Source organism: Canis lupus, chromosome 31 (assembly GCF_048164855.1).
Source record: "Canis lupus baileyi chromosome 31, mCanLup2.hap1, whole genome shotgun sequence".
Lineage (NCBI taxonomy): Eukaryota > Metazoa > Chordata > Mammalia > Carnivora > Canidae > Canis > Canis lupus.
This window is the reverse complement of record NC_132868.1, coordinates 23520156-23543610: the sequence shown is the minus strand read 5'-3', so window position 1 is coordinate 23543610 and position 23455 is coordinate 23520156. Positions and strand designations below refer to the sequence as shown.

General features: G+C 38.4%; 1 protein-coding gene across 11 annotated transcripts in view; it reads right to left on the bottom strand.

Moving 5' to 3' along the window:
• The window catches only part of TP63 (tumor protein p63), a 219129-nt gene that overhangs the window by 18162 nt on the left and 177512 nt on the right, over positions 1-23455 (bottom strand). For 10 of the 11 annotated variants that reach the window (XM_072807822.1, XM_072807824.1, XM_072807831.1 and 7 more), the window contains 6 exons: positions 14360-14546; positions 12310-12425; positions 10974-11083; positions 10174-10310; positions 8124-8206; positions 5554-5690 (listed from right to left, as the gene is read on the bottom strand). In XM_072807822.1, the coding sequence (XP_072663923.1) occupies positions 5554-5690; positions 8124-8206; positions 10174-10310; positions 10974-11083; positions 12310-12425; positions 14360-14546 (770 nt within the window). The remainder of the gene's footprint in view (positions 1-5553; positions 5691-8123; positions 8207-10173; positions 10311-10973; positions 11084-12309; positions 12426-14359; positions 14547-23455) is intronic. The other variant, XM_072807823.1, reaches the window with a different exon arrangement.

The following is a 23455-nucleotide window of genomic DNA, read 5'->3' as shown; positions in this document are numbered from 1 at the left end:
AACCATCCTCACCAGCAAGGACTGAGATCATCTTAAAGAATGTGCCAGCATACAAATTAGCAGGGAAGCAATTTATTCTCAGGTAAAAAACTATAGCTTGGACTTCTTGTTTGGATGTTATACTTTGAGGCCTCTCCTGGAGCAAGGGGCTGAATGAGACAACATGCAGAAATCATGTTTTCGTTATGATAAGAGTATATGGACCATAGGGGTTCAAACACTGAGACCTAGAGGTGAGATTTGTAGTGCAATGAGATATGACAACCTAGAAAAGTGATTTAATCTACCTGAATTTAATTAGTCTGAGTTTTTTCCTCATTACCAATTCAAAGCTAATAACTCTCTGCCCTAACAACTGTCTAACACAGCTGTGAAATTCAGAAAGTAACGCTGTGTAAACTATAAAAGCTGTGCAGGTCCCTTGACCTATAAGGTTGAACCAAATGAAATTGTCAATATCCACCTATTTTCATCTATGAGACTGGCAATTTCAAACTAATACTCTGGACATGTGAATGATTTCTAAATCAAACTTAGAAATATGGTCTAAACTACACCTATTGATGAGATAGAGATTTGTGTATTCTCTCTCTCTCTCTCTCCCATATTGATAAAGCCAAAAATACTGCTAGCTTCCCCCTCAGCTATGCAATCTGAGGGAATGTTATCGATATTCTTGGAGAAAGTCATAGCCAAAAGAGCTTAAAGAGATAAGACTTCATACTGAAAGGATAAATACCAACTGATACAAGAGACCTAAAAGTGACCACAGATGCTTGCTTTAGTTTTACTACTATAAGTTTCTTAACTAATGAAGCAGACAAAGCATTGCAAAGAGCTGTGTCTTCCAAATCTGACTGTCATCGTAGCTTTATTATGAGCTGACCATGAAATCACAGGTGTTATTCACTGGGTCTCCATTTCCCTAGCTATGGTATGATGAGATTAGAACTATGACCCTGAAGATCCCATTCTACTCCAGTATTCTCTGACCTGCATTACTGATCATCTACAATCGTCAAGGGATAATCAAGGACACCCTTAGGAAACATTAGGGGACTCTTAGGATGTCACATATTTGTGTTACGATTCAAATAAATCCATCCGGTAGAAACTAAAAAAATAATTTTCCAGGGGAAAATAAGAGTTAGACTAAGTAAAATTTTAACAAAAGGATATTGGCCTGAGATTAGAATGGAAGCCAAGAAGGAGGATAAACTACAGGAGAAAATGAAAAAGTAATACTCTTGGTCCAAAGTGCGCACATCAAAAGATTGCTAAAAAGGTCTCAAGCAGCTTCTGTAAAATTGTCTTAAGAGCCAATGTCCCTTGAAAATGTGAAGGCAAGGAGTCTAATGTTAAGAGTGGGTCTAGTTTGTCCTCTCACTAGATTCTGACTCCAGAAACATAACTCCAGATGTTTATTCCAATGTGAGCAAATCAACTAAACTCAAATTTCTTGGTAAATGGTATAAAGCCTCCTTACATCTATAACAATTTGATTCACGAAAACTCAATGTGCAACTTATCCTCCATAAAGCCTATGATCATGAAGGTAGCTGAAGGGATTTTTGCAAAAGGAAAACCATGCACAAATAAAAAGCAAGCAGAGAGAAAACACACAGCAAGAAACTAATAGAAGTAATTCAACTGAAAATATTTTATTGCCGCTTAGTAGAAACTGTGTATTTCCTTCCCACTAATTTTTCCTCTACTAAAAAGAAAAGCACAAAATTGATCCCTTACCAGCATAAAATTGGTCTATATTTTTGGAAAGGAAATCACAGGCTATTATAGGCATTTTCCAAGCTGATTTATTCTTTTCAAATGATTGCCAGGGAATTAGATTTCCATTTTTCTTTGTCTAGTCATTCATGCTCTTTTTTGGAGATTTGCATGAAAATAAAGAGAGCTGGAAAAAAAAAAAAAAACCCAGGAGAAGAACACAGCAACTGGAGAATTTATAGAGATGTGTATCAATCATTGGAGGCCGTGTATATATGACATAACAAAGGCAAAATTAGACCAAATGTCTGTATTTTGCAAAGATTTCATTTTGCAGTCTGCCACATTTCCATGCACAAATCATCACACTGAAGTTAGCTCTTGTACACTGGGAGATAACAACTCAAAAACATGCAATAATGCTTTTAAACGGATACCCCAGGGAACTATGAGGCTCTGCTCCCTCACTATTTATCTGTTGCTACACTTGCAGAAAAGGGACAATATGTTTCTAATATCTTTTGGGCTTTTGAAAGTAACACAATTTTAATATGCATTTTCTTCTTTGATGAAATAGACTGCTTTATGAAATATGAATTATAAGATAATTTGCCTTCAGAGCAGTGCCAGCCATCCAGACTAAGCACTGGATAACTCATCACATGTGAACATAGGGTTCTGTATGTTCATGTACACCATGCAAACAAACACAAATTTCCCAAGCCCCCGACTGACTAAGGCAGATCTTCTTGCTTATAAAATCTCTAGAAGCGTGTCACTAAATGATTCCTTTTATGGCGTGATCTAGAGGAGTTGTTTCAAATTGTCTTATTAACTTACACAATGCTCAGAATGAATTTGCAGAGCTTTCTTAAGATTCAAAAAGTGGTCTGGTTAGGAATTCACCATGAATTTGTAAACTATGGGAAGGTAGGAACTTCCTCTTTCCCATCTTTATCCTTAATGCTTCCCCGTAACAGATATTTAATAAAAAGTTTGTTACATGAATAAACTATTCCAGTCTTAACCCTATTTTGTGTCTGGATGGGCATGCCTAACTTTCTCAGACAAAAGAGAGCTCTGTTAAAGGGTGTCGTTTTGTCAGATACCGAAATAGCACTTTAAAAATCACTGTAGGCTTTCTTAAACATTTTCATACCTCTCTAAAAGTAGATGATACGGGATATAAGATATATCTATTTACATTTTATCAGGCATTCCAAATAAATACAGCTTTAAAAAAAATTCTAAGCCTAGGGACTCCTGGGTGGCTCAGCGGGGGAGCATCTGCCTTTGGCTCAGGTTGTGATTCTGGGGTCCTGGGGTCAAGTCCTGCAGCAGGTTCCCTGCATGGAGCCTGCTCCTCCCTCTGCCTGTGTCTCTGCCTCTCTCTCTCTCTGTCTCATGAATAAATAAATAAAATCTTAAAAAAAAAATCTAAGCTTTCAGGGGGCCTGGGTGGTTGAGTAGGTTAACCATCTGCCTTTGGCTCAGGTCATGGTCTCAGGGTCTTAGCATCGAGTCTACCTCAGTCTTCCTGCTCACCGAGGAGCCTGCTTCTCCCCCTCCCTTCTGCCCCAGTCTCCCTGCTCATGCTCCCTCTCGCTATCTCTGTCCCTGTCTCTCTCTCATAAACAAACAAATAAAAACTAAGCCTTCAGAGGCAATGAAGGAAGATCCACTCATTTACCTAGAACAAGAACTGGCAAACTATAGTCAATGGGCCAAACCTGGCCCATAGGCTAAGAATGGTTTTTACATTTTTAAAATGTATGAAAATTTAGAGGAAGAATTAGTTCATGATATGAAGTTATATGGAATTAAAGTTTCAGTGTCCATAAAAAGTACCAGCCCCTCTCACTGATTTAACATATTGTGGTTGCTTTTGTGCTTGAGGCAGAACTAGGTAGCTAGTTGCAAGAGACCATACGGACCAGAGAGCTGAAGATGTTTACTACTGGTGTTTCACAGAAAAAAAAAAAAAAAGTTTGTCAACTCTTGTGCTAAATGGTCAGATTTTCTAAACCACACCACTCAATAAGTATCAATTTGGCCTGACCTGACAGTACTGTTCCTGTTAGTTGGAAAAAGATTATCATGGAGTAACGAGTTCTGCATGATATGCTACTATATAATGCTTCTGAGGTCATTTTGGTGAGCCAAACATTTCCAGAGAGAACTAGAGGCAATTTGGGAGTGTTTCTTAATACCATCACTTGCATATTTCCCTCTTAAGAGAGAGGCACTTAAAAAAAAAAAAAAAAAAAAAGAGAGAGGCACTTATCCTCTCTCTTTAAATGTAAATGTAAATGTAAATGATGTTACAGGTCTGTTTCTTTGATCCCTGCTGTAAGATTGTTCAAGAACTAAATCAGTTTTACACTTGAATATATCCTAAATAATATATAGGATTGGCAATGGGAATTTTGTCTGCAACCCCGAGTCTCATTCTTTTGGAATACTCTGTCTCCCCAAGAAACCTCCTGATTAAACTTCCCACTCAGCCTTACCATAAAACCTTCTAATTATGATTTGCAAAACTTTCATGCTCAAAGTAAATGGTGAGATCCCTTCCAGGCAAAAAAGGTCTTAAATGTTCAATGAGCCTGAAGTCATTTAAGGGAGAGCACACTTGTTTTCTGCCCCTCTGCTGCCCACCCTGTACCCCATAGCCAACAGGTGCTCAGAGATGCTTCTTGACTATCACATATGCAGTCCAACTCCTCAGTTGCACTTATGTTGATTAAAAAGAGAATGAGGAGCCCTCTTTCTTACATTTTCCATGGCTCTCTATAGCAGCTAATAATATATCAGAAAATAACCATTATTTACTGTTCATTTACATTTCTATTATAAAAGACAATCTTTGCCTTCGGCAAGATGATTTGAGCTTTATTCCCTCTTGTCTGAGGAGTAGAGCCCCAATGTTTGGAATACTTAAATGGGCCCAAAATGTATACATTTTACATTATCTACAGAGACTTTGCCAATATTTCCAATATAGACACTTACTTGAGCTAACAAGTGATTATTCTTAACCACAGAAGGGTTAAGTATCAACAGACTTAATTTGATAACTTTCCTTTCTCCCATAAGAACTATTCTATTCTGATTATTCACAAATTAGTATCATCAAAGATGCTCAAGACTCAAGGTAAAAATTAACATATAAATATATACATCGCATGTATATTCTAAAATGGTTGCCAAATGTGGCCCAATTTATGTAAAAATGTATTGCTGGAAGATAACCAAGAACAGAGATGCTAAATCATGGCAATTAGATTCTGCTTTGACCTTTTGCATCCACACAGCTTTCTAATGAGCGTGTGTTAGGTCTCAGAATCCTCCACAGAGCTCTCACAGAAGCCACATATCGCAAAACCTATGTGTTATTCCCAGTCTACAGTGGTTTTCCCAGAAGTGGATTGTGCGTATCTCAGGCAAGGTACAGGCCAATCCATTGGGAGGAGGGAAGATCACATGTTGTTAAATATACACATTATGGCTAGAATAGAGTGGGTGCTCAAAACTCTTCTATTGATAGGTGTGTGTGGATGAGGGGTTGAGAGAACAAACTCTTTGCAAGTCTCTGTAATTCATCCAAAATGGTTTAGCATCAATTTCAGAAGCTGGGTGGACCTTCTCAAGGCTATGGAAAGAAACCTAGAAGGCTGTTAAAACTGAACAACGAGCTCATGTGAACCTATGATGTTCTGCTGTCTCACAGCCTCACCTTCTACATCCCCCACCCAGCACCCCACTTCTGATGCAAATGAACGGTCACGCTTACTCACGCCTCCTAAGAGGACACATCGACACACTCACTGTTTCTGCAGCAAATGCTGGTGCTGCTGCTGCTGCTGCTGCCTGTATGTCTCGATCGTGTGCTGAGGCAGATACTGCATGAGCTCCAGGGACTCCTTGATCTTCAGCAGCATCTCATAGGTCTCGCGGCCCCTCACCTACGTGCAGACCATAAGGAAAGAGAAAGGGGAAATGAAGAACTCTAGAACAGCCGGCAGTACAGTCAGTCCTCCTTATCTGTGGACTCCATGCTGACGCATTCACCTGTTTACTAACATTCATCTGTAAGGTGAAAACCAATACTGGCATTGCTCTGTGATCATTCACAGACCCACGGAGTGACCGCCGCAGCCTCGCAGGCATGTTCCCAGCTCCAGTGAAGAAGGCCATGCTCTGCTGTCTTGTTCCAGCTTTCATGTTGCAAATAAGTGTCCTTTCCATGGTCTATTTAGTGCCACATTTTCCACATTTTCTTCCTTCCTTCCTTCCTTCCTTCCTTCCTTCCTTCCTTCCTTCCTTCCTTCCTTCCTTCCTTTTTTTCTTTCCTCTTTCTCTCTCTCTCTCTCTCTTTTTGGGGGGGAACCTGCTCTTTAAACTGGTCCCCAACAGTAGTGCTGAAATGCTGTCTAGGATTCTAGAAGGCTGTGATGTACCTTATGGAGAAAATGTATAGTAATAGCCTCACTTAGGGCAGGAGTTACAGTGCTGTTGGTCATGAGTTCAGTGTTAATGAATCAATAGTATATATTACATAAAGTGTCCCTAAACAGAAACAGACATCAAGCAAGGTTATGTACTGATTGGTGGCTGAAGATGTTGTGAGCAGAGGCTCACATAAACTTAATCCCGGATTTCCTCAGGAGCAATGATTCTATACTGGTTAGAACAGCATTTGCGGTGATTTTATAAGAAGTAACTACCAAAAGTAAGGAGAAGTAACTGCTATTAACTATCTCTGGAAAGACAGAAGTTTTCAGCTAAGGTAAAATATGTTTCTCTCTTTAAGAGAGTCTTAAAGATTTTTAAGAAGGTTTTTAAAAACCTCATATAGAAGGTTTTATATGAGCAGGACTAGGACTGCAGTGAGGCAAGTAGGGCACATGAGCACTTGCAGGGTCCCGAGAGCGAGTGCCTATTTAATTTCTGCACCCTAGGCATTTTGCTTGCTCACCCCTGCCCCCCGCAGAGAGGCAGGATTAGTCAGAATTTAGAAATGGAAAGGTTTTCTCTACCGTATGTCAGGTTGATTCCTACTTATCCCAGCTCTGTGGTCACCTCTGCAAAGCTTCCCTGACCTCTGTCTTTCGGTGAGCGTCTGTCCTTTTTCTATGTCTTCCTATGGCATCATGCCCAGCTCTGCTGAGGTATTTATTTCATTACATTCTGTCTCCTTGCTAGGAGGCAAGCTCTTTGAAGGTAAAAATTATATCCCACTGATCTCTAACTACTCAGGCCCTAGCATATTTGCCACCTAACAGACACCAACTAAAATCATGCTCGATTAAAAGGTTTTTTTTTAATTCATACATTCCAGTTTGGCAATTCTTCACTAAACATAAAATGTAGCTGATCACAAGCTACCTCCTTCCTTAGGACAAATTGAAATTTCGTTAGAAAGAGCTTTTCCAGGGGTTCCTATCTCAGCAGCTGAAAACATATTTAAGTCTTTTGGAATACTTAGTATTTTAGGATAATGTCCAACAAAGTTCACAAGTCCATTTCCATATGTAGCCTGAGAAAAAAGGACACTGAGAATCTTGGCTAACTCACTGTCTCGTTGTTGTTTTACTAGCAAGCAGCCTATTGCCCTGAAGGTCAGGGCCCAAGGAAGGTAGGGAAGCAGGTGTGGCACACCCAAACCTGTTGAGTTGCTTTAACTTCAATACAAAGGTGGCACCTCCCAGGCAAATCTCCTGGTCCTGCTTTCCTGGGTCTCAGGTAAGTTAAGATGGTGTCTAGGGTTTTGCTGGTTACCAAGACTTTGCTGCCACTCTAGATGCCAAAACCTAAGGTGATAAGAATCCAATCATAGTCTAAAAAGGGAACCTTAATCACCTTCAGAGGACTCGTTCCTTGTAGGAATGAACAGTGCTCTTATACAACAACTGGGCTGAGTCTTCTGGCCATTCACATATAACTGAGGAGTCTGTCTCGCATGGCTTTCTTTATACCATTTCCTCAAAGAAATCACAGTCAAGTCTAAAATTGCCATACTGTCAAATCTGTGAGTTCCTTCTGACAAAATCTCAGTCTTGGCCATAGTATGGTATGGCCACACTGTCTAGGGTAATCCTATCATTCTTAAATAATGAACTGCAAATTAATTTTAAATATTTGGGTAAGAAAATTATATCAGAAGAATAGCTTTGACTGGGTGAATAGGTAGAGGAGCCTATGCTACTGACACACGTCAAGACAGGGGAAGAGAGGGATCATTTCCTGATTTTTCAAACAATACATTCTCCCTCTTTTACCTCCCTAATCACCCTCGTCCCTTTCTCATTGTCACAGATAATAAGATGACAACAGAGGAGAAGCTCATTCAGAGAAGGCAAAAATGAAGCAATTGTGAATACTCAAGGGAGACTCACTGGTAAGTATAACAGCTCATCATCTGGGGACCTCCGTTTCTTAATGGATGTCATCTGGATGCCATGTGTGTTCTGACGAAAAGCTGGTGGAGGAAAAATGCAAGTTTCATCCTGGGAACAATTCTGAAGCACTAATACATTTATTAAACAGACAGTAGCCTCAGCAAACCCATGAGATTAGAGTTTCCAGTCCTAAGCATCCATTTACTTGGTGATAACTGCATTTACATTACGCCTAACAATAATGAGGCGGGAGGGGGGAAGAGAGGAGGAGGAGTAAGTAGAAGGAAGACATCCGGAAAGCTGGAAAACAGCCTTTGGCCTAAGTGGTGCTGCAGGAATCCAGCATCTTGCTGGCGTGTGTCTGTGAACAGCTGTTAAGGAAAGGAAGATAAATTGGTTTGGTGTTTTATTTTTCAGATCATTTATCTTCCAAGGAGGTGAATGTGTGTCGTAGAAGTTGTCTTGCCCATGCATCCAGCTTGTGTGTTCAGCCCTCCCATGGTGGAGCATGCATCACATAACTTCCAGGACCCTTTGGTAAAGTGAGTGGATGCAGCTCATAAATCCTAAGGGTTTCCAACATTAGGAACCACACCCAGGGTCCAGGAGATAGAAATGATCCTGTTTTGCCAAAGTTCAGATAATCTATTGTTATTAAAAGTTATTAATTTATAGGTAACTGAGGTGGTCAGGGAAGCATATAGAAACTATGCCACCAGACAGACTCAAGAGCAAAATTAGGGTAGAGATAGATTTATACATATATGTACGCAGTGTGTGTACGTATGTGTATATATACACATACATATATACTTTTTAATTAATTAATTAATTAATTAATTTATTTATTTATGATAGACATAGAGAGATTGAGAGGCAGAGACACAGGAGGAGGGAGAAGAAGGCTCCATGCCGGGAGCCCGATGTGGGACTCAATCCTGGGACTCCAGGATCGTGCCCTGGGCCAAAGGCAGGCGTTAAACCACTGAGCCACCCAGGGATCCCCATATATACTTTTTTAAGGAACAATCAAGGAGAGAAGGAGCCTAACAGGAAGGGCAAATCATACTGAACAGTTAGAAGTTGATGATGAGCAGCTGTTATAAGATTCTGTTGTTCTGTAAAACGCAATACAATTTATATTTCTTCTGGACACTAATCAGTAATAAGATTAAAACATGTTTTCATGAAATAAGTCGTAGTGTGGTATACTTTAAAATACTTGTAGTGATAACAGGCTTATGCAAAGCACCTTCTAGAATCACCTTCTCACAAGTTAGATGCACATGTGGATCTGTGGTTTTTACCCTTGGTTACCTGGAGGTCTAAGCCTCTCCACCACACAGGCAATGGGTGGCTGTGCGCAGAACCTGGGATCCAGACCACCCCCAACTCCTGACCCCTTCAATTAGAGCTGCTCTGATTTAGTCTACATGCATTGTAGGGGTTTTTGTTTGTTTATTTTTAATACTTCATTTTTTTTTATAAAAAGCTTTTACTGCTCAACAAAAGTAGTCTCAAAACAACAGACCTAAGTCATTAGCCTCACTATAAATGAGGTAACTGAGGCACCCAGAGGGCCCTACAAGTCAAAACTCAATGAGACCCAGATCTGCATCTTCCCCAGACCGTGCTTCCTGAAATACGTTGTCAATCTCCCTGTTTCCAGGAATTCACAAGGTAGGCAGATCATATTTTCAGCCCTCATTACAATTACAGAAAGTCAAACTGATACCAAGAGCTCATACCCAGAGTTTCTGATTCGGCAGGTCTGGGAACTAAGAATTTGCATCTCTACCCACTTTCAAGATGATGCTGACACTTCTGGTCTGGGAGTCGCAGTATGAGGCAGGCCGGGCCAAGCAGTCCTCAATGCTTTTGCAAAGCTGTGTCGTGCACACCTGAAGTGCCACTTGGCTGGGGCACCTCAGGTGGGACTTGCCCCTAACAGCCTGAGGTCTTTCTATGCGGCTTCCCCAGCATGGCTCCTGCGCCCCCACCTGCAGCAGGTGTAGCCCTACCCCGTTTGGCTACTACAGCTACTTACGGCGCTTCGTACCGTCACCGTTCTTTGCGCTGTCCGACACCTGCTGCTTCCTGATGCTGTCCTCATCCGCCTTCCGGTCTCTCCCTGGGCAAGCACAGATCCGGGCCTCAAAGCAGCGTCGGCCCAGGACTTGCCCACTAGGAAGCAGAGAGGAGGGAGCCAAAGGGTAAAATTGGAAAGAACTTTACAAGTCCCTGGGATTCCCTCCTTTCCAGATCCAATGCCAGCCATCACCCATCCACCATCACTACCAGCTCACTCATGGAGGCTTTGAGGATGGACCCAGAAGCACTTGGCAGAGCACAAAAGTGCTTACCACACGCCACAAACAATATTAGTAAATAACATTCCATTTGTTCTGCGAAGAAGCTCCAAGCCATTGACTGAACAGCTGTATTTAGCTACAGATTTTGAAGGAAAGTTGAGTTAAGCCAGTGGATGTTTCTGGATAAAACCCCCTTAGGCAGCCCAGACTTACTCAAAGAAACTGTTAACTGCCTTGGGGAGCCACATGAAAACAAACACTGTCTAATCAGAAACTCCTGCAGTCAAATGTCAAGAATTCAGGTATGAAGTGACTTGCATGCCTTCCCAGTTCTTTTCTTCCCTCTACCCTATTCTGTCTCCACCTTCTTAGATCTTTTATGTCCGTGTTTGCCGCCAGGATTTAAAGCACAAAGGACAAACTCAAGGGGAGCTCTCCGCTGTACATGGGAAGTTAATGACAGAGCAAACACAATTTCACGCTGCCCTCTGCCCACGGTGTTTTGCAGAATGACAATTCTGCATAAGCCACTTACTCTCTGGTTTCCAGAGTAACGATGATTAAAATTGGACGGCGGTTCATCCCTCCAACACAACTGCTGTTGCACATGAAATTGTACAGGACTGTCGTGAATTCAGTGCCGACCTGAACACGGGGGGTGGGGGGTGGAGGAGGAGAAAGAGTCTGGTTTAACAATGGTTTGAACTGATGTTCTTCCTCTCAGTTTTCTCCTCTAGTTAATCAACTCACTTCTGATGAGGTGATAGACTTTCCTCTAGCAAGACAAGCTCTACAACCCATCGTAGATTCCCCTATGCCTTGTCTCTTGGGAAGCTTAAAACCATGTTTGCAGCACTGGATGCTAGGTGAAAAAGGCTTTCAAACATAATGGTTGTTTTTTTTTTTTTTTAATTTTTATTTATTTATTTTAAAGAGAGAGAGGGAGAGTGGGGGAGGGGCAGAGAGAGAGAGAGAGAGAGAGAGAGAAGCAGACTCCCCACTCAGTGTAGAGCCTGACTTGGGGCTCCATCTCATGACCCTGAGATCATGATTTGAGCAGAAATCAAGATTGGTCTCTTAACCAACTGAGCCACTCCGGTGCCCCTAAATTGTAAAACTTCTTGATCCTGTTGATCCTATTCATTTGCAAGCTAAAACTATCACCTAATTCAAGCAGGGGGAGAGATGAAAAAATTACCCAAACTAGCAGCAACACCCAGGGATATTCCCCCATGTGGACAAAACAGGATAACACAGATTTAAGTGTACACTTCCATAAGTAACACTCTGGAGCTGGAAAGGTCCTCGAGATTAAATCATCTATTCCCAAGTAGTAATTTATGGTCAAGGCAACTGAAACTTAGAGAGGGAGAGCCACAAGCTAAAGGTCTACACAGCAAGCCAGCAAACCATAATACTCTGGTTTCACTACTCCAGTGTTCCCACCACAGAACCAGTCTGTTTTCCTAATCTGCCACCTGTTCATCCATACTTCAGCTAAGAGATCCCCCTTAGAGTCTCTCATTTGTATTCCAATTAGGAACATACTGGCGTCCAGTGCACATCTACTATCATTCAATTGCCATTTAAATTCTCTAGATAAGAAAAGGTCAGGTATTTACCCAATCACAAGTTTAATTATTATTGGCCTTTAAAATGAGAACATGGGTACAGAGCAATGTTACCAAATTAACCAGTACAGATTTAGGAGTTCTGAAGGGGACAGAGAAGCAGTATGGTAAAGAGGGAGAGAAGAAATACGAAAAGTTTTATATTTGATGACAAACACTAAGGCAGAAAGAGATCCTCCAAATACTTTTTATCACCAAAACAAATGCTTTCCCAAGTCAATCCACTACTCATATTTTTACCTGGGGTGGCTCATAAGGTACCAACACGCTCTGTCTTCCTGTGATGGGGTCTTCTACATACTGGGCATGGCTGTTCCCTTCTACTCGAATCAAATGACTAGGAGGGGCAATCTGTCCTGCAGAACAGAGAAAGACAAAACAGTTAGTTCCTTGCCTTCAAAAAGGAAAAAAAAAAAAAAAAAGAAAAAAGGAAATGAAACTGCATATACAATATATTGGTGGCTAAAGAAGTGATTTGTTTAGTAGAGGAAATATACATCCTTAAGAAAAGGAAGAGATCTCATTGCCAGACATCTAATAAATGCAGGTATGCCTTTTTAGCAATAGAAAGGGCTGCAATGCTCATCTATATTTAAGGGAATAATCCTTTGTTTCTGGTGTTGAAGGTTAACAATTCAAACTTTCAAGCAACTCTAATTATGTCTCTGCCCTGATCTATGGAGCGGATTTTCTTAGCTTCCATGAAAATGGAAGGGAAAGGAACAAGTTCATAAAAACCAAACAAACAAGAAAACCCCCAAATCTCAGCTTGTGAAAAGATGCTTCCTCAAAATTGTCTAGCAAAAATACTAACATGATGTAATAGATTGCAAGGATATACCTCCACTGCCTGTTCCTTTCTCTGCTATAAAGTCTCCATCTTTACACCTGATTTTTTTTTTAAGATCTACACCCAACATGGGGCTTGAACCCATAACTATGGAGATCAAGAGTTGTACATCCTACTGACCGACCAGCCTGGGACCCCTGGTTTTGTACCTAAAGATGAGAAACTTACTGGTTTTCTGGTGCTGAAAGAGCTCCAGGTTGGAGGAACAGAAAAGGGAAGCATGCTTTTAAAAGAGCACAGGCCACATTTTGCAAAATTGGGATACTTGACAGAGCTACAAAAGAAAGAAGCTAATCTAAGAATTGGGAGGAGGAGCCATAAAGATGTTCTTAACCTTTGGGTACATATTATCATTCTATAAAAGTCAAAAGTTAAGTGTGAAAATGCTCTCTGAAGACTCATTTATTTGGCAAAAACTAAAAACAGCTGTTTTGTCAAACAGTGAGAAAGCAAAACAAAATAGAGTTATACCATCTCGATGGATCAAGGATAGTTATGGAAACCTATAATGAAAACTAGCTGTAAGGAATAATCTTTAAGGCATATTATTAAGTGAAAAGTAAGATGGAAAGGTTTTGAAAATGAAGCTGTGTAGACTAGGATTGGAAATTAATGTATAAAAAAGTAGTTGTGTTAAGATGGGATGATTTTAACTTTCTCTTTTGAAATTTCTATCCACTCTCTTTCTTCCTCTGTTAATTTTTCCTTACCATTTATTTCTACTTTCACACTAGCTACCTACCAATATTTCTATTTTTAATATATTTTCTATATAAGGTATCCTCACTTCTTTTTTTTTTTTTTTTTTGGTATCCTCACTTCTAAGCCTCCTGTACCCAGATCACTCTTTGATGAATACTTAGATGTTCTCTTGTCCTTCCTTTCTACTTTCCTCTGCTCCTCACTTAGCCTCCCTTCATAGAACCTTAGAATATCCAATGTAAGAGAACCCTCAGAAATAGTGACCTCCTCTGTAAAGCTGTTCTTGGATCAGAGGCTCAGAACATGGGACATGACTTATCCATGGACACAGCACTTAAAGGAGGCCCCAAGATACCTGCTCCCTGACCCCCAATCCATTACTTTGCTGTACCCCCTCCTAGTTTATGTCCTAGATCTTCTCCTTAGTCTTCTTATCCATTATTTATCTTCATTTCTTTTGCTTTTCCCCCACTTTCCTCTTCTATTTTTCTCATGTATTTAGAAGTAAGTCCAGGCCATCTAGTAATCACCAATATTAAATCAAACAGTCCAGTTGTTATAGAGCCACAGATGCATATATCATTATTCTCAGACACTCTGTTAGACAAAGATGTAGACTGAGCTGCCTTCAGGGTGCAGAGTTTCGAACCAGGTCGATGGACTCCCCCAAAAAAAAATCTCCACAGGGTCTCAATTTTCAAGAAGCTTAGCCAAACAGCCCCAGATCCCAATTCTTACCCTCATTGAATTCACGGCTCAGCTCATGGTTGGGGCACCGTTTCACCACTTCAGTAACATGTTCAGCCTTCTTGTAGACAGGCATGGCACGGATGACAGCGCCCTGAGGAGGTGGGGTCATCACCTTGATCTGGATGGGACATGTCTTTGCAATTTGGCAGTAGAGTTTCTTCAGTTCAGTGGAATACTGCTTAGAGATAGGCCGGTGGTGGCGGGAGGAGAGAACCAACAGGGGATATTGTTACATTCCAAATCAGAACAAGGAAAACGGGTTCATTTTCCATAGATACACATTCATGACTGGCTACTACACACCTGACGATGACCGCTAGCAATCTTATTGGAAGGAGTTCTATTCACTAATCAAATTAATCTTTTTTCCTACTTTAAATAAAATCCTATGTTGACAAAAGAGTGCACATTTATCAAAACACACTTATGTCATTATTTCCTATTATCTTCTTTTCAGGATGAAGAAATTGAGTCTCAGAGGGGTTTAAATAATTCATACCACAAACAACTTCATTGAGTACTAGAAGTTAAGTGGGAAAAAAACAATGTCCTCATGTACTGAGAGATATTAAACAGATTACAATTTATCCTGCCCTTATAATACTATAGAGGGACTCATAGGAAATAGGATTTATGGGGAAAAGATTAAGATGGACTATCTGGCAGAGAGTAAAGAGATTTTACCCAAGGTAAAACCCAACTAGAAAAATGCAAAGCAAAAATTCTCCCAAACTATTGCACTTATATTTTCATGCCATAGCTTAGGACAATGAGAAAGCTGAAAGGGGCTATTTGGTTTTATTCTCTCACAAAAAGGACTGGCCTGTTATAATGGCACAAATCATGATGACAAAAGCCATCAAGATACAGATCTCTTCACTCATAAATGACTGAAACTTTTCCTCCCCAAATTTCCTTTTCAGAGAAAGGAAATTCAGTCATTGCTTGGTTGGCTGGTTGGTTGGAGAACTGGCAAAATAGGGGGAAAAAGATGATCCCAAGAACCAAATCGAAGAAAAAGGTCTTAGCCTGTTCTTCTTCCCCTCCTGATCTCTGAACCAATGTAGAAAGTCTCCATTCTAATCCTTACATTCTATTAAACCTTAACATCCCTGTTCTGAAGGTCAATACCCCATTACTGCATTCCTCCTCATTCTGCTGCTGCAGTGAAACCACTAGGCACCAGAATTGCCAGCCAAGAGTGGGGCACCTAGTAACACTTACAAAACAAAGGTAAACACACACACACACACACACACACACACACACACACACACAGGTTGCAATCCTAAATTGGCAGCAACATTCTTCCAGGGGAAAGACACTGGGGACTAGGTGCCAGAGTGGTAAAAATATTTATTATTGATATGTTTCAACCCAACTTTGACTGAAGGTAAATGTCTGACTTAAAAAGACAAACAAACAAACAAACAAAAAAACAGGCATTTAGAAATAATTGCTTTATATCTTATTTGGAAATGTTTTATTTATTAAATATTTCTTTCATCCCAAGCATTTTAGTAGATGAAATTTTCAGTTAAAAATTTCCTAATGCTAGAAGTGTGTTGCATAATCAGCTCTCCATGCCTACAGGTCAAGGATTAACACAGCAACAGGGTTTTATATAGCTTGAGGAAACAGGGAGCATGCCAAAAATCGACCGCAAAAATAAAATTCTACTCGGGAAACATTGAATGAAAACTAGAAGAGTATTTTTGTGCTAGTGTTTTTAACCAATGACCTTCCAAAGACACCTCCTTAGGAGACATTAAGAACTCACTTTTACTGAGAACTCTCAGAAAATTAAGCATAGCCCTTTGTGTTTTAGTTAGGAGATACATAACGTAAGCATGAGTTTCATAAGATTCACCTCAGGAAAAATGACTGAAAAATAAGTTTGTCACCTGAAGGCAAATAAAGCATCTACCCAAGTATGTAAAGACTGCAAAAAAGAAAAAAAGAAAAGAAAAGAAGAAGGATAAGTGTTCAGTGTAGGAAAGTTAAAAAAAATCCTATTTCAATAATTGATATACTATTAATCAAATTTGACAGACTAAGGTGTAAAAGTACTAAAAACAAACCTAGGCATCATCAGCTGTTTTCCTTACTAATGTTCAGGGATGGGGAAAGGGAATCTAATATCTGAGTCTGAATAATGACAAATAATAATGACTCTACCATTTCCCGAGTTCTGCTGTCAGAAATGGAATCCTCAACCCTACGAGGAAGGTATTACAGGTGTACAGTCTCTTATCTGAAACTCTTGGGGCCAGATATTTTAGAATCCATAATTGTTTTCATTTTAGAAAGCTAGTAGAGTTCATATATCACATATTATAAACACCTCTGGTGGGACACATAAACAGTTCAGCACCCCATAATCAAATGTTACCATTTCTTCAGAATTCCTGACTATTCACACCAACTGGGAAATGACTAGAGAGCTTCAAAGTTCAGGCCTTACTTGCCACCAAATGAGTCTGTCACAAGCAATGCAATTCAAACCAAACCAAACGAAACCAACTTTTGGTTTTCAGAGCTTTTTGGATCTCAGAATTATAGATAACAGATAATGAATCAGCATTATTATCCCCATTTTATAGATATGAAAGCTGAGGCATAGAGAGGACTTGCCTGAGGTCACAGAGAAGAGCTGGTTAGCAACCAGTATAGGAGAGTCCTGGCCCCAGCCCCGGAACAACAGTCCCTGGTATCGATTTCTCTTGGCTGGGCAGTCCAATTTTGTACACTTTTACCTTTTTCTAATTTCCCCCAGCACGGCCATATTCTGAATCAACTTCAAAGGCGTACAATCTTCCTTAACATTAAAATGAGCTCAAAAGCAGCTGCGTCGCCATCAACAATTCCTCTTTATTTATTTCTCAGTGTAATAATGTTTGCTCGTTTAATTGCAGAGAGAGGCAGTGTGTGATAGAACTGAAAAAAATCCTGGACAAGGAGGAAACCAACCTTGGAGTCCAGCACCAGTGGCCTGTAGGTACTCCGATTACAGCTCAGGGCAAATCATGAATGAGGCCCTAATCTTTCACATGGTTTGTTAAGGTCCTTTGTGTTCTGACCCCATCTATCTCTCATTTGCTCCCCTCACCCCCCAAACATATTCATTTCCCACCCCATGTTCTACCCATGCAAACCTCTTAATGCCTCAAACACACTGTATGTGCATCACCCACAATTCAATTCAATCATGCCACTCCCTGCCGGGAGTGACTCAGGTTCTTCTGTTCTCCACACCAAGCTAGGACAACTTAGATAGCACCCCTCAGCGAGGACTGCATCCAGTACGGTAGACCACATTTTCCAGTTTTAATGATGAAGGTTTCATATTGACTAAGTCTAAATATCTGACCAGGGCCAAGATCCATCTTGCTTATTGCTTCTGGTTAAACTATCAGGCCTGCTGCTCAGTAACTAGAGGAGGTGAAGAGGCCTGGTGTGCTCAGTTCTTTACAAAGTCACGCTTCTTCTATTTTTTTCCTTCCTGGTGGCAAATTCAGTCTGTGCTGATGTATATTTTTCCAGCACTGAATTCAGGTCCCCTGGCCTATGGTGTATTCATAGTTCTTTAGACTTCCCCACTTCCCTTCTCTTCTACCTAATGGCCACTATCTCCTTCATCAATTTCCCAGTCATCTGCATGGTCACACACACACGCAAAGACAATCTGATTTATGGCAAGATTTTAAAATACACTGGTGATTCAAGCTGGCACATGGTGAAAACTGGAACACATCTAGCTCCTTTTAATGTCTCTCTCTTCCTCTCTGAGACTTCTAAAATCTACGTCTAGACTGCTCCCAACATTGACTTGAGATTCTGTGATTCTCAGGTCTAATTGCTTTTGGGTATGTATTCTTCTTTTTTTGTTTTAATCAACTTTGGGGTATAATTTACTATAAAGTATACCAGTTTTTAAGAGTTGATGACTTTTGACAAATGTACACAGTTGTATAAATACCTCCCCAGCCCTGGTCATCAAAATTATCTTTTGCCCCTTTTACAGCTAATCTCCCTGACCCCTTCCTAGGCAACCATATACCTTCTTTCTCTCACTGCACTCTTTTAGAATTTTATAGAAATGGAACAATAGAGTATATCATCCTATGTGCCTGGGTTCTTTCATTAAGCAGAATGCTTTTGAGGCTCATCCATGTTTTTGCATGTTTCAGTATTCCATTTTATTATTTAGTGGAATTCCATTACTTATCTATTCATCGATTATTTCCAGTTTGTATTGACTATGAATGAAACTCTTATGAATATTCATATGTAAATCTTAGTGAGGACACATGTTTTCATTTTCCCAGATAGGGACCTAGAAGTATGATTGCTCACTAAGTGTATACTTATCTTTATAAGCATCTGTCAAATTGTTCTACAAAGAGGCTGTGCCAATTTATGTTGCCACCAGCAACTTATGAGGGTTCACACCCTTGTCAGCACTTGCTATTGTCAGTTTTAATGTCATTCTAGCAGGCATGTAATGGTTCTCACTGTGGTTTAAATTAGTGTTTCCTGATGATTAAACATATGCACAGTATCTTTTCATATACTTCAATTATATTTTGTATAATAAAATATGAAAAATATAAATGTTTATATTTTTATACAAAGAAATTAAAATATAAAATCAAAATAAATATATTTATATTCAACTTATACTATTTCATATATTTATTTACTATTCTTTTTGGAAGTGTTTGTTCAAATCTTTCAAAATTTTTAAATTTTAATTTTTAAACTGGGTTGCTTATGTTCTTAATTTGAGTTGAAAGAGTTCTATATACTTTGGATAAAATTCCTTTAGCAGATATACATTTTTAAAATATATTTTCTCCCAGTCTATAGCTTGTTTTTTTTTTTAACCTATATTGTGCGCTTTTCCAAAACAGTTACTTTTAAGGAATTATCAATATTTTGCCTTTAAGGCTTATGTTTTTTGTGTCCTAAGAAATACTGGTCTATCCCAATGTCAGAAGGATTTGGTATGTTTATATGTAGGATATTTATAGTCTTAGCTTTTGCATTTAGTTCTATATCAACATTCAGTCAATTTTCCTCCTTGTCCTCTTTTTAACAGTAATCCAATTGTTCCAGCAACACTTGTAGAAATGTTTATCTCAATCTTTCCCTTTGTTCAATTGTCTTGGCATCTTTTTTGAAAATTAATTGACCACATGTGTTCACATCTTTATCTAGACTGCCCTCTACTATTGATCTATACATCTAATTCATATATCTCAGTGTCACACTGTTTGGATTACTCAAACTTTATGGAAAGTCTCAAAATCAGGGAAGATACATCCTCCAATTTTGTCCTTTTTCAAAATTGTTTTGGCAATTTTCAATCCTCTGAAATTTCGTTTAAAATTTACAAGCTATTTGTCAATTACCACAAAAATGCCTGGTAGAATTTTGGATGACATTGTTTTGTATAGGTCATCATGAAAAGAACTGATATACTAGCAATATTATGTATTTTAATCCATGAACATGGTATATATCTCCAATTAGGAACTTTTAATTTTTCTCAGGAATGTCTCATAGTTTTTAGTTTGGAAATCTTGCACATATTTTGTTAGATAGCTCCTTTAATACTTTTTAAAGTTCAGTTATCCAGCATATAGTACATCATTAGTTTCAGATGTAGTGTTCAATAATTTATCAGTTGCATTTAACACCCGGTGCTCATCACAACCTTGATGATTAAAAAAAAATGTTTAAATGCTACTTTAAATTTTTAATTTCTAATTTTATTTTTCTCGTATGTAAAAACATAATTGATCTTCGTATATTGACTATGCATCCTGTGACCTTGCTTAACTTATTAGTTCTAGTAGTTTTTTGTAGATATCTTCTGATTTTCTACATAGATGATTATGTTAACTGTGAGTAAAGAAGTTTTATTCCTTCCTTTTCAATATGCATGACTTTTAACTTTTATTCTTGCCTAAATGCAAAAATTGAACTATGGTTCAATTTGCCATTGCTTTATTTTTATTTTTTAATTTGATAACCTAGATCATTGATTTTAGAGTTTTATGTCCCTCTAATATAAAGATTTAATTCTACAAAGATCCCTCTATGGCACCCCTTTAGCTATATCTATAACATTTTAAATATATTCTTAATATGGAGGAACATCTGAAGTACTTCCTTTAGAGGTTTCTTCAGTCTTCATATCCAGTATGTGGGACCACACTTAACATTCCTGAGAAAAATAATTCTTTCTCTAAGACTTACACTGATTTAATGGATTCTGTTTCTGGCTTTAACTTATTTCCTCTATGCACCATTTTCTTATCATTCTAAATGGATTTTTTTTCACTGCTGTTCTAAGGTTATTTTTATCCCCAGCTAGTTTTTTTTCTACTTACAGGTATCAAAGGAAGAAAGCCAGTTGATTCTATATCTGAAAAGAGAATCTCCTATATCTAAGAACTTCTTTGGTGATGCAAGTCCATTGCATTGAGTTTCCAGTAGTTTTTGGGTGGACATTAAACATTCCAAACTTTGTGTTTGAAGGTAAAACATTTCTTTCCCTATAGTGCTGCACTATTAGAAGCAGTTATGAAGGATTAAAAACTTATAACTTCTTCTCAATTTCTTTTTTTTCATAAAGTTGTCTGTTTTTTCATAATTATAACATGCACATAGAAATTCTGAAAAAAAAAGGAAATATATGATGTATTTCCCCTACCCAGAGATAACACACCACAAACATTTTAGACTTTTTCCTATGTATATAAACACATACATACACACCTTAATATAAGCTGGAACATAACAAACATTTTGGTATCTTTTTTATTTAACATATCATGAATATGTTCTAATTTAAAAATATAAATTTTAGTGATTGCAATGATAATATTAAAGAAACATACCATGATTTACTTAATCACGCCTTTCTTATAGAGTATTTTACTCTAGTTTTAATATTAAAAATAACACTATTAAGCACATTTTAATTCACAAATCCTTATTATATATGTTAGTTTTAGTTGGATCCCGTGAAATGGGATAACTGAATCAATGTATATTATAATGTTATAGAGAAGCCCACGGTCAATTTGAATTTTCTTCCCTTATATTAAGATGCTTATTTCTCCCTAGATCCTTGCAGGATTTTGTTTCCTTATTAATTTTTTATTTTTTATTTGTTTTTTTTTTTTAAAGAAGTGAGAATGTTTCTATTATTTTTCTTAGGATTATTTGGGAATTGGTGAGCTCTTTCAACTTGTATGTTTGAGCTCATCTCAATATAATTTTTCTTTACTTATTTTTTTCTTCTACTCTTAATTTTCAAAAATATCTAAGTCTTACTTTGGATCCACATTCTCTATCATACATTTTATATACTCAAAAACTGTTAGCATTTTTACCTTTTGTCTGCATTCTAAAAAAGCTTGTCAACAAGTTCTTTTCCATAATCATATATAGGGTTTTCTAGAGTTCTTTGTATTCTTTTCTTTTTTTTTTTAAGATTTTATTTATTCATTAGAGATACAGAGAGAGAGGCAGGGACACAGGCAGAGGGAGAAGCAGGCTCCATGCAGGGAGACCAATGTGAGACTTGATCCAGGAACTCCAGGATCACGCCCTGAGCTGAAGACAGATGCTCAACCGCTGAGCTACCCAGGTGTCCCAGTTCTGTTCTACTACAAATAATCATAATTCTTCTATTGCATTTCAAATGCTCCTGAACTCATTAAATCTCCCTTTTTACCTTATCCAGTCATCTTTTTCATCTGAGTCTGCTGTTCTAGATATATTATTTTCTTCCTCAAATTTATAGTGTTTATGATTCTATTCTATATTAGAATCTGCTAATCAGCTGCCACTCTAAACTAGGCATGGATCTATTTATTTCCCCACTTGTACATCATTCAATAATTACTAATCAAATGTTTACTAAGCATGTGCTATACAATGTAGGTACTTGGTTCTGTATGAGGAACAGAGAAATAAGATTAAAAATTTTGGAATGCAGGACCTTATGTATTCTTACTGTGTAGCACAGTCTTTAAAACATAAAATAAATTGAAAGAAAAGCTTACTCAGTCTTACCTTCAAATTGCTCACAGTTAAGAGGCAGAACAAAACACAAACAACACAAATACACTGTGTATAGCAGAGGTATGTATAATGTATTATGGTATTACAGAAGATAGAGCAATAAACTGTTAATTTGCCATTTATAGAGCAAGGCTCTGTTTTAGGTTTGGAAATTCAGCAATAAACAAAAGCAAAGTCCATGCTCTACAGGTGTTAATATTCTAGAATAAACAATTACATACTATATCAGATAACGATAAACATTATAAAGAAAACAAAGGATAAAATTAAAGGAGATAGAGTAAAAGAGCCAGAAGTTGGGAAATGTGGTGTGAGGGGTTTATTATCTTATCAAGGGTTATCAGGGGAGGATTCTTTGATGAATTGATATTTAAAGAAAAGATCTGAAGGAATCACTAGAGTTAGCCATGCATACACCTAGGGAAATAACATTTCAATTACTAGAGACAGCAAGTGCTAAGGTCCTGGGAGGAGTATGTCTATCAAGGAGACCAGTGAGTGAAGACTACAGTGTGGCAAGGGATAAGATCTGAATCAGACAACATATGAAGCCCAGATCATATAAGGCTTTACAGGCCAGGGAAAGACTTCAGCTTACCATGGCGTGAGCTAAGAAGACACTGGAGAGGTTTGAGAAGGTGACGTGATCTGATTTCCACTTTAATAATATTTTGGCTATTATGTGAAAAACAGACTTTATAGATCAAAGATGGAAATGGAGAGATCAGAAGCTACTGCAAATGATCCAAGTAAAGAATGAGAGTGGCTTAGCCAGCAGTAGAGTTGGCAAGAAGCAATTGGTTTCTGGATATAATTTAACCAGATATACTGATGGATTGGTTGGAGATGAGAGAGAATGACAAAAGCAAATGTATTCCACAAGAGAAGAAAAGTTTCATAGTGATATTAAAGTAGTGATATTAAACTAGGCCTTACAAGGCAAGTTATTCACCAGCTACATGGTGTACCCAAGAACCCAAGGAT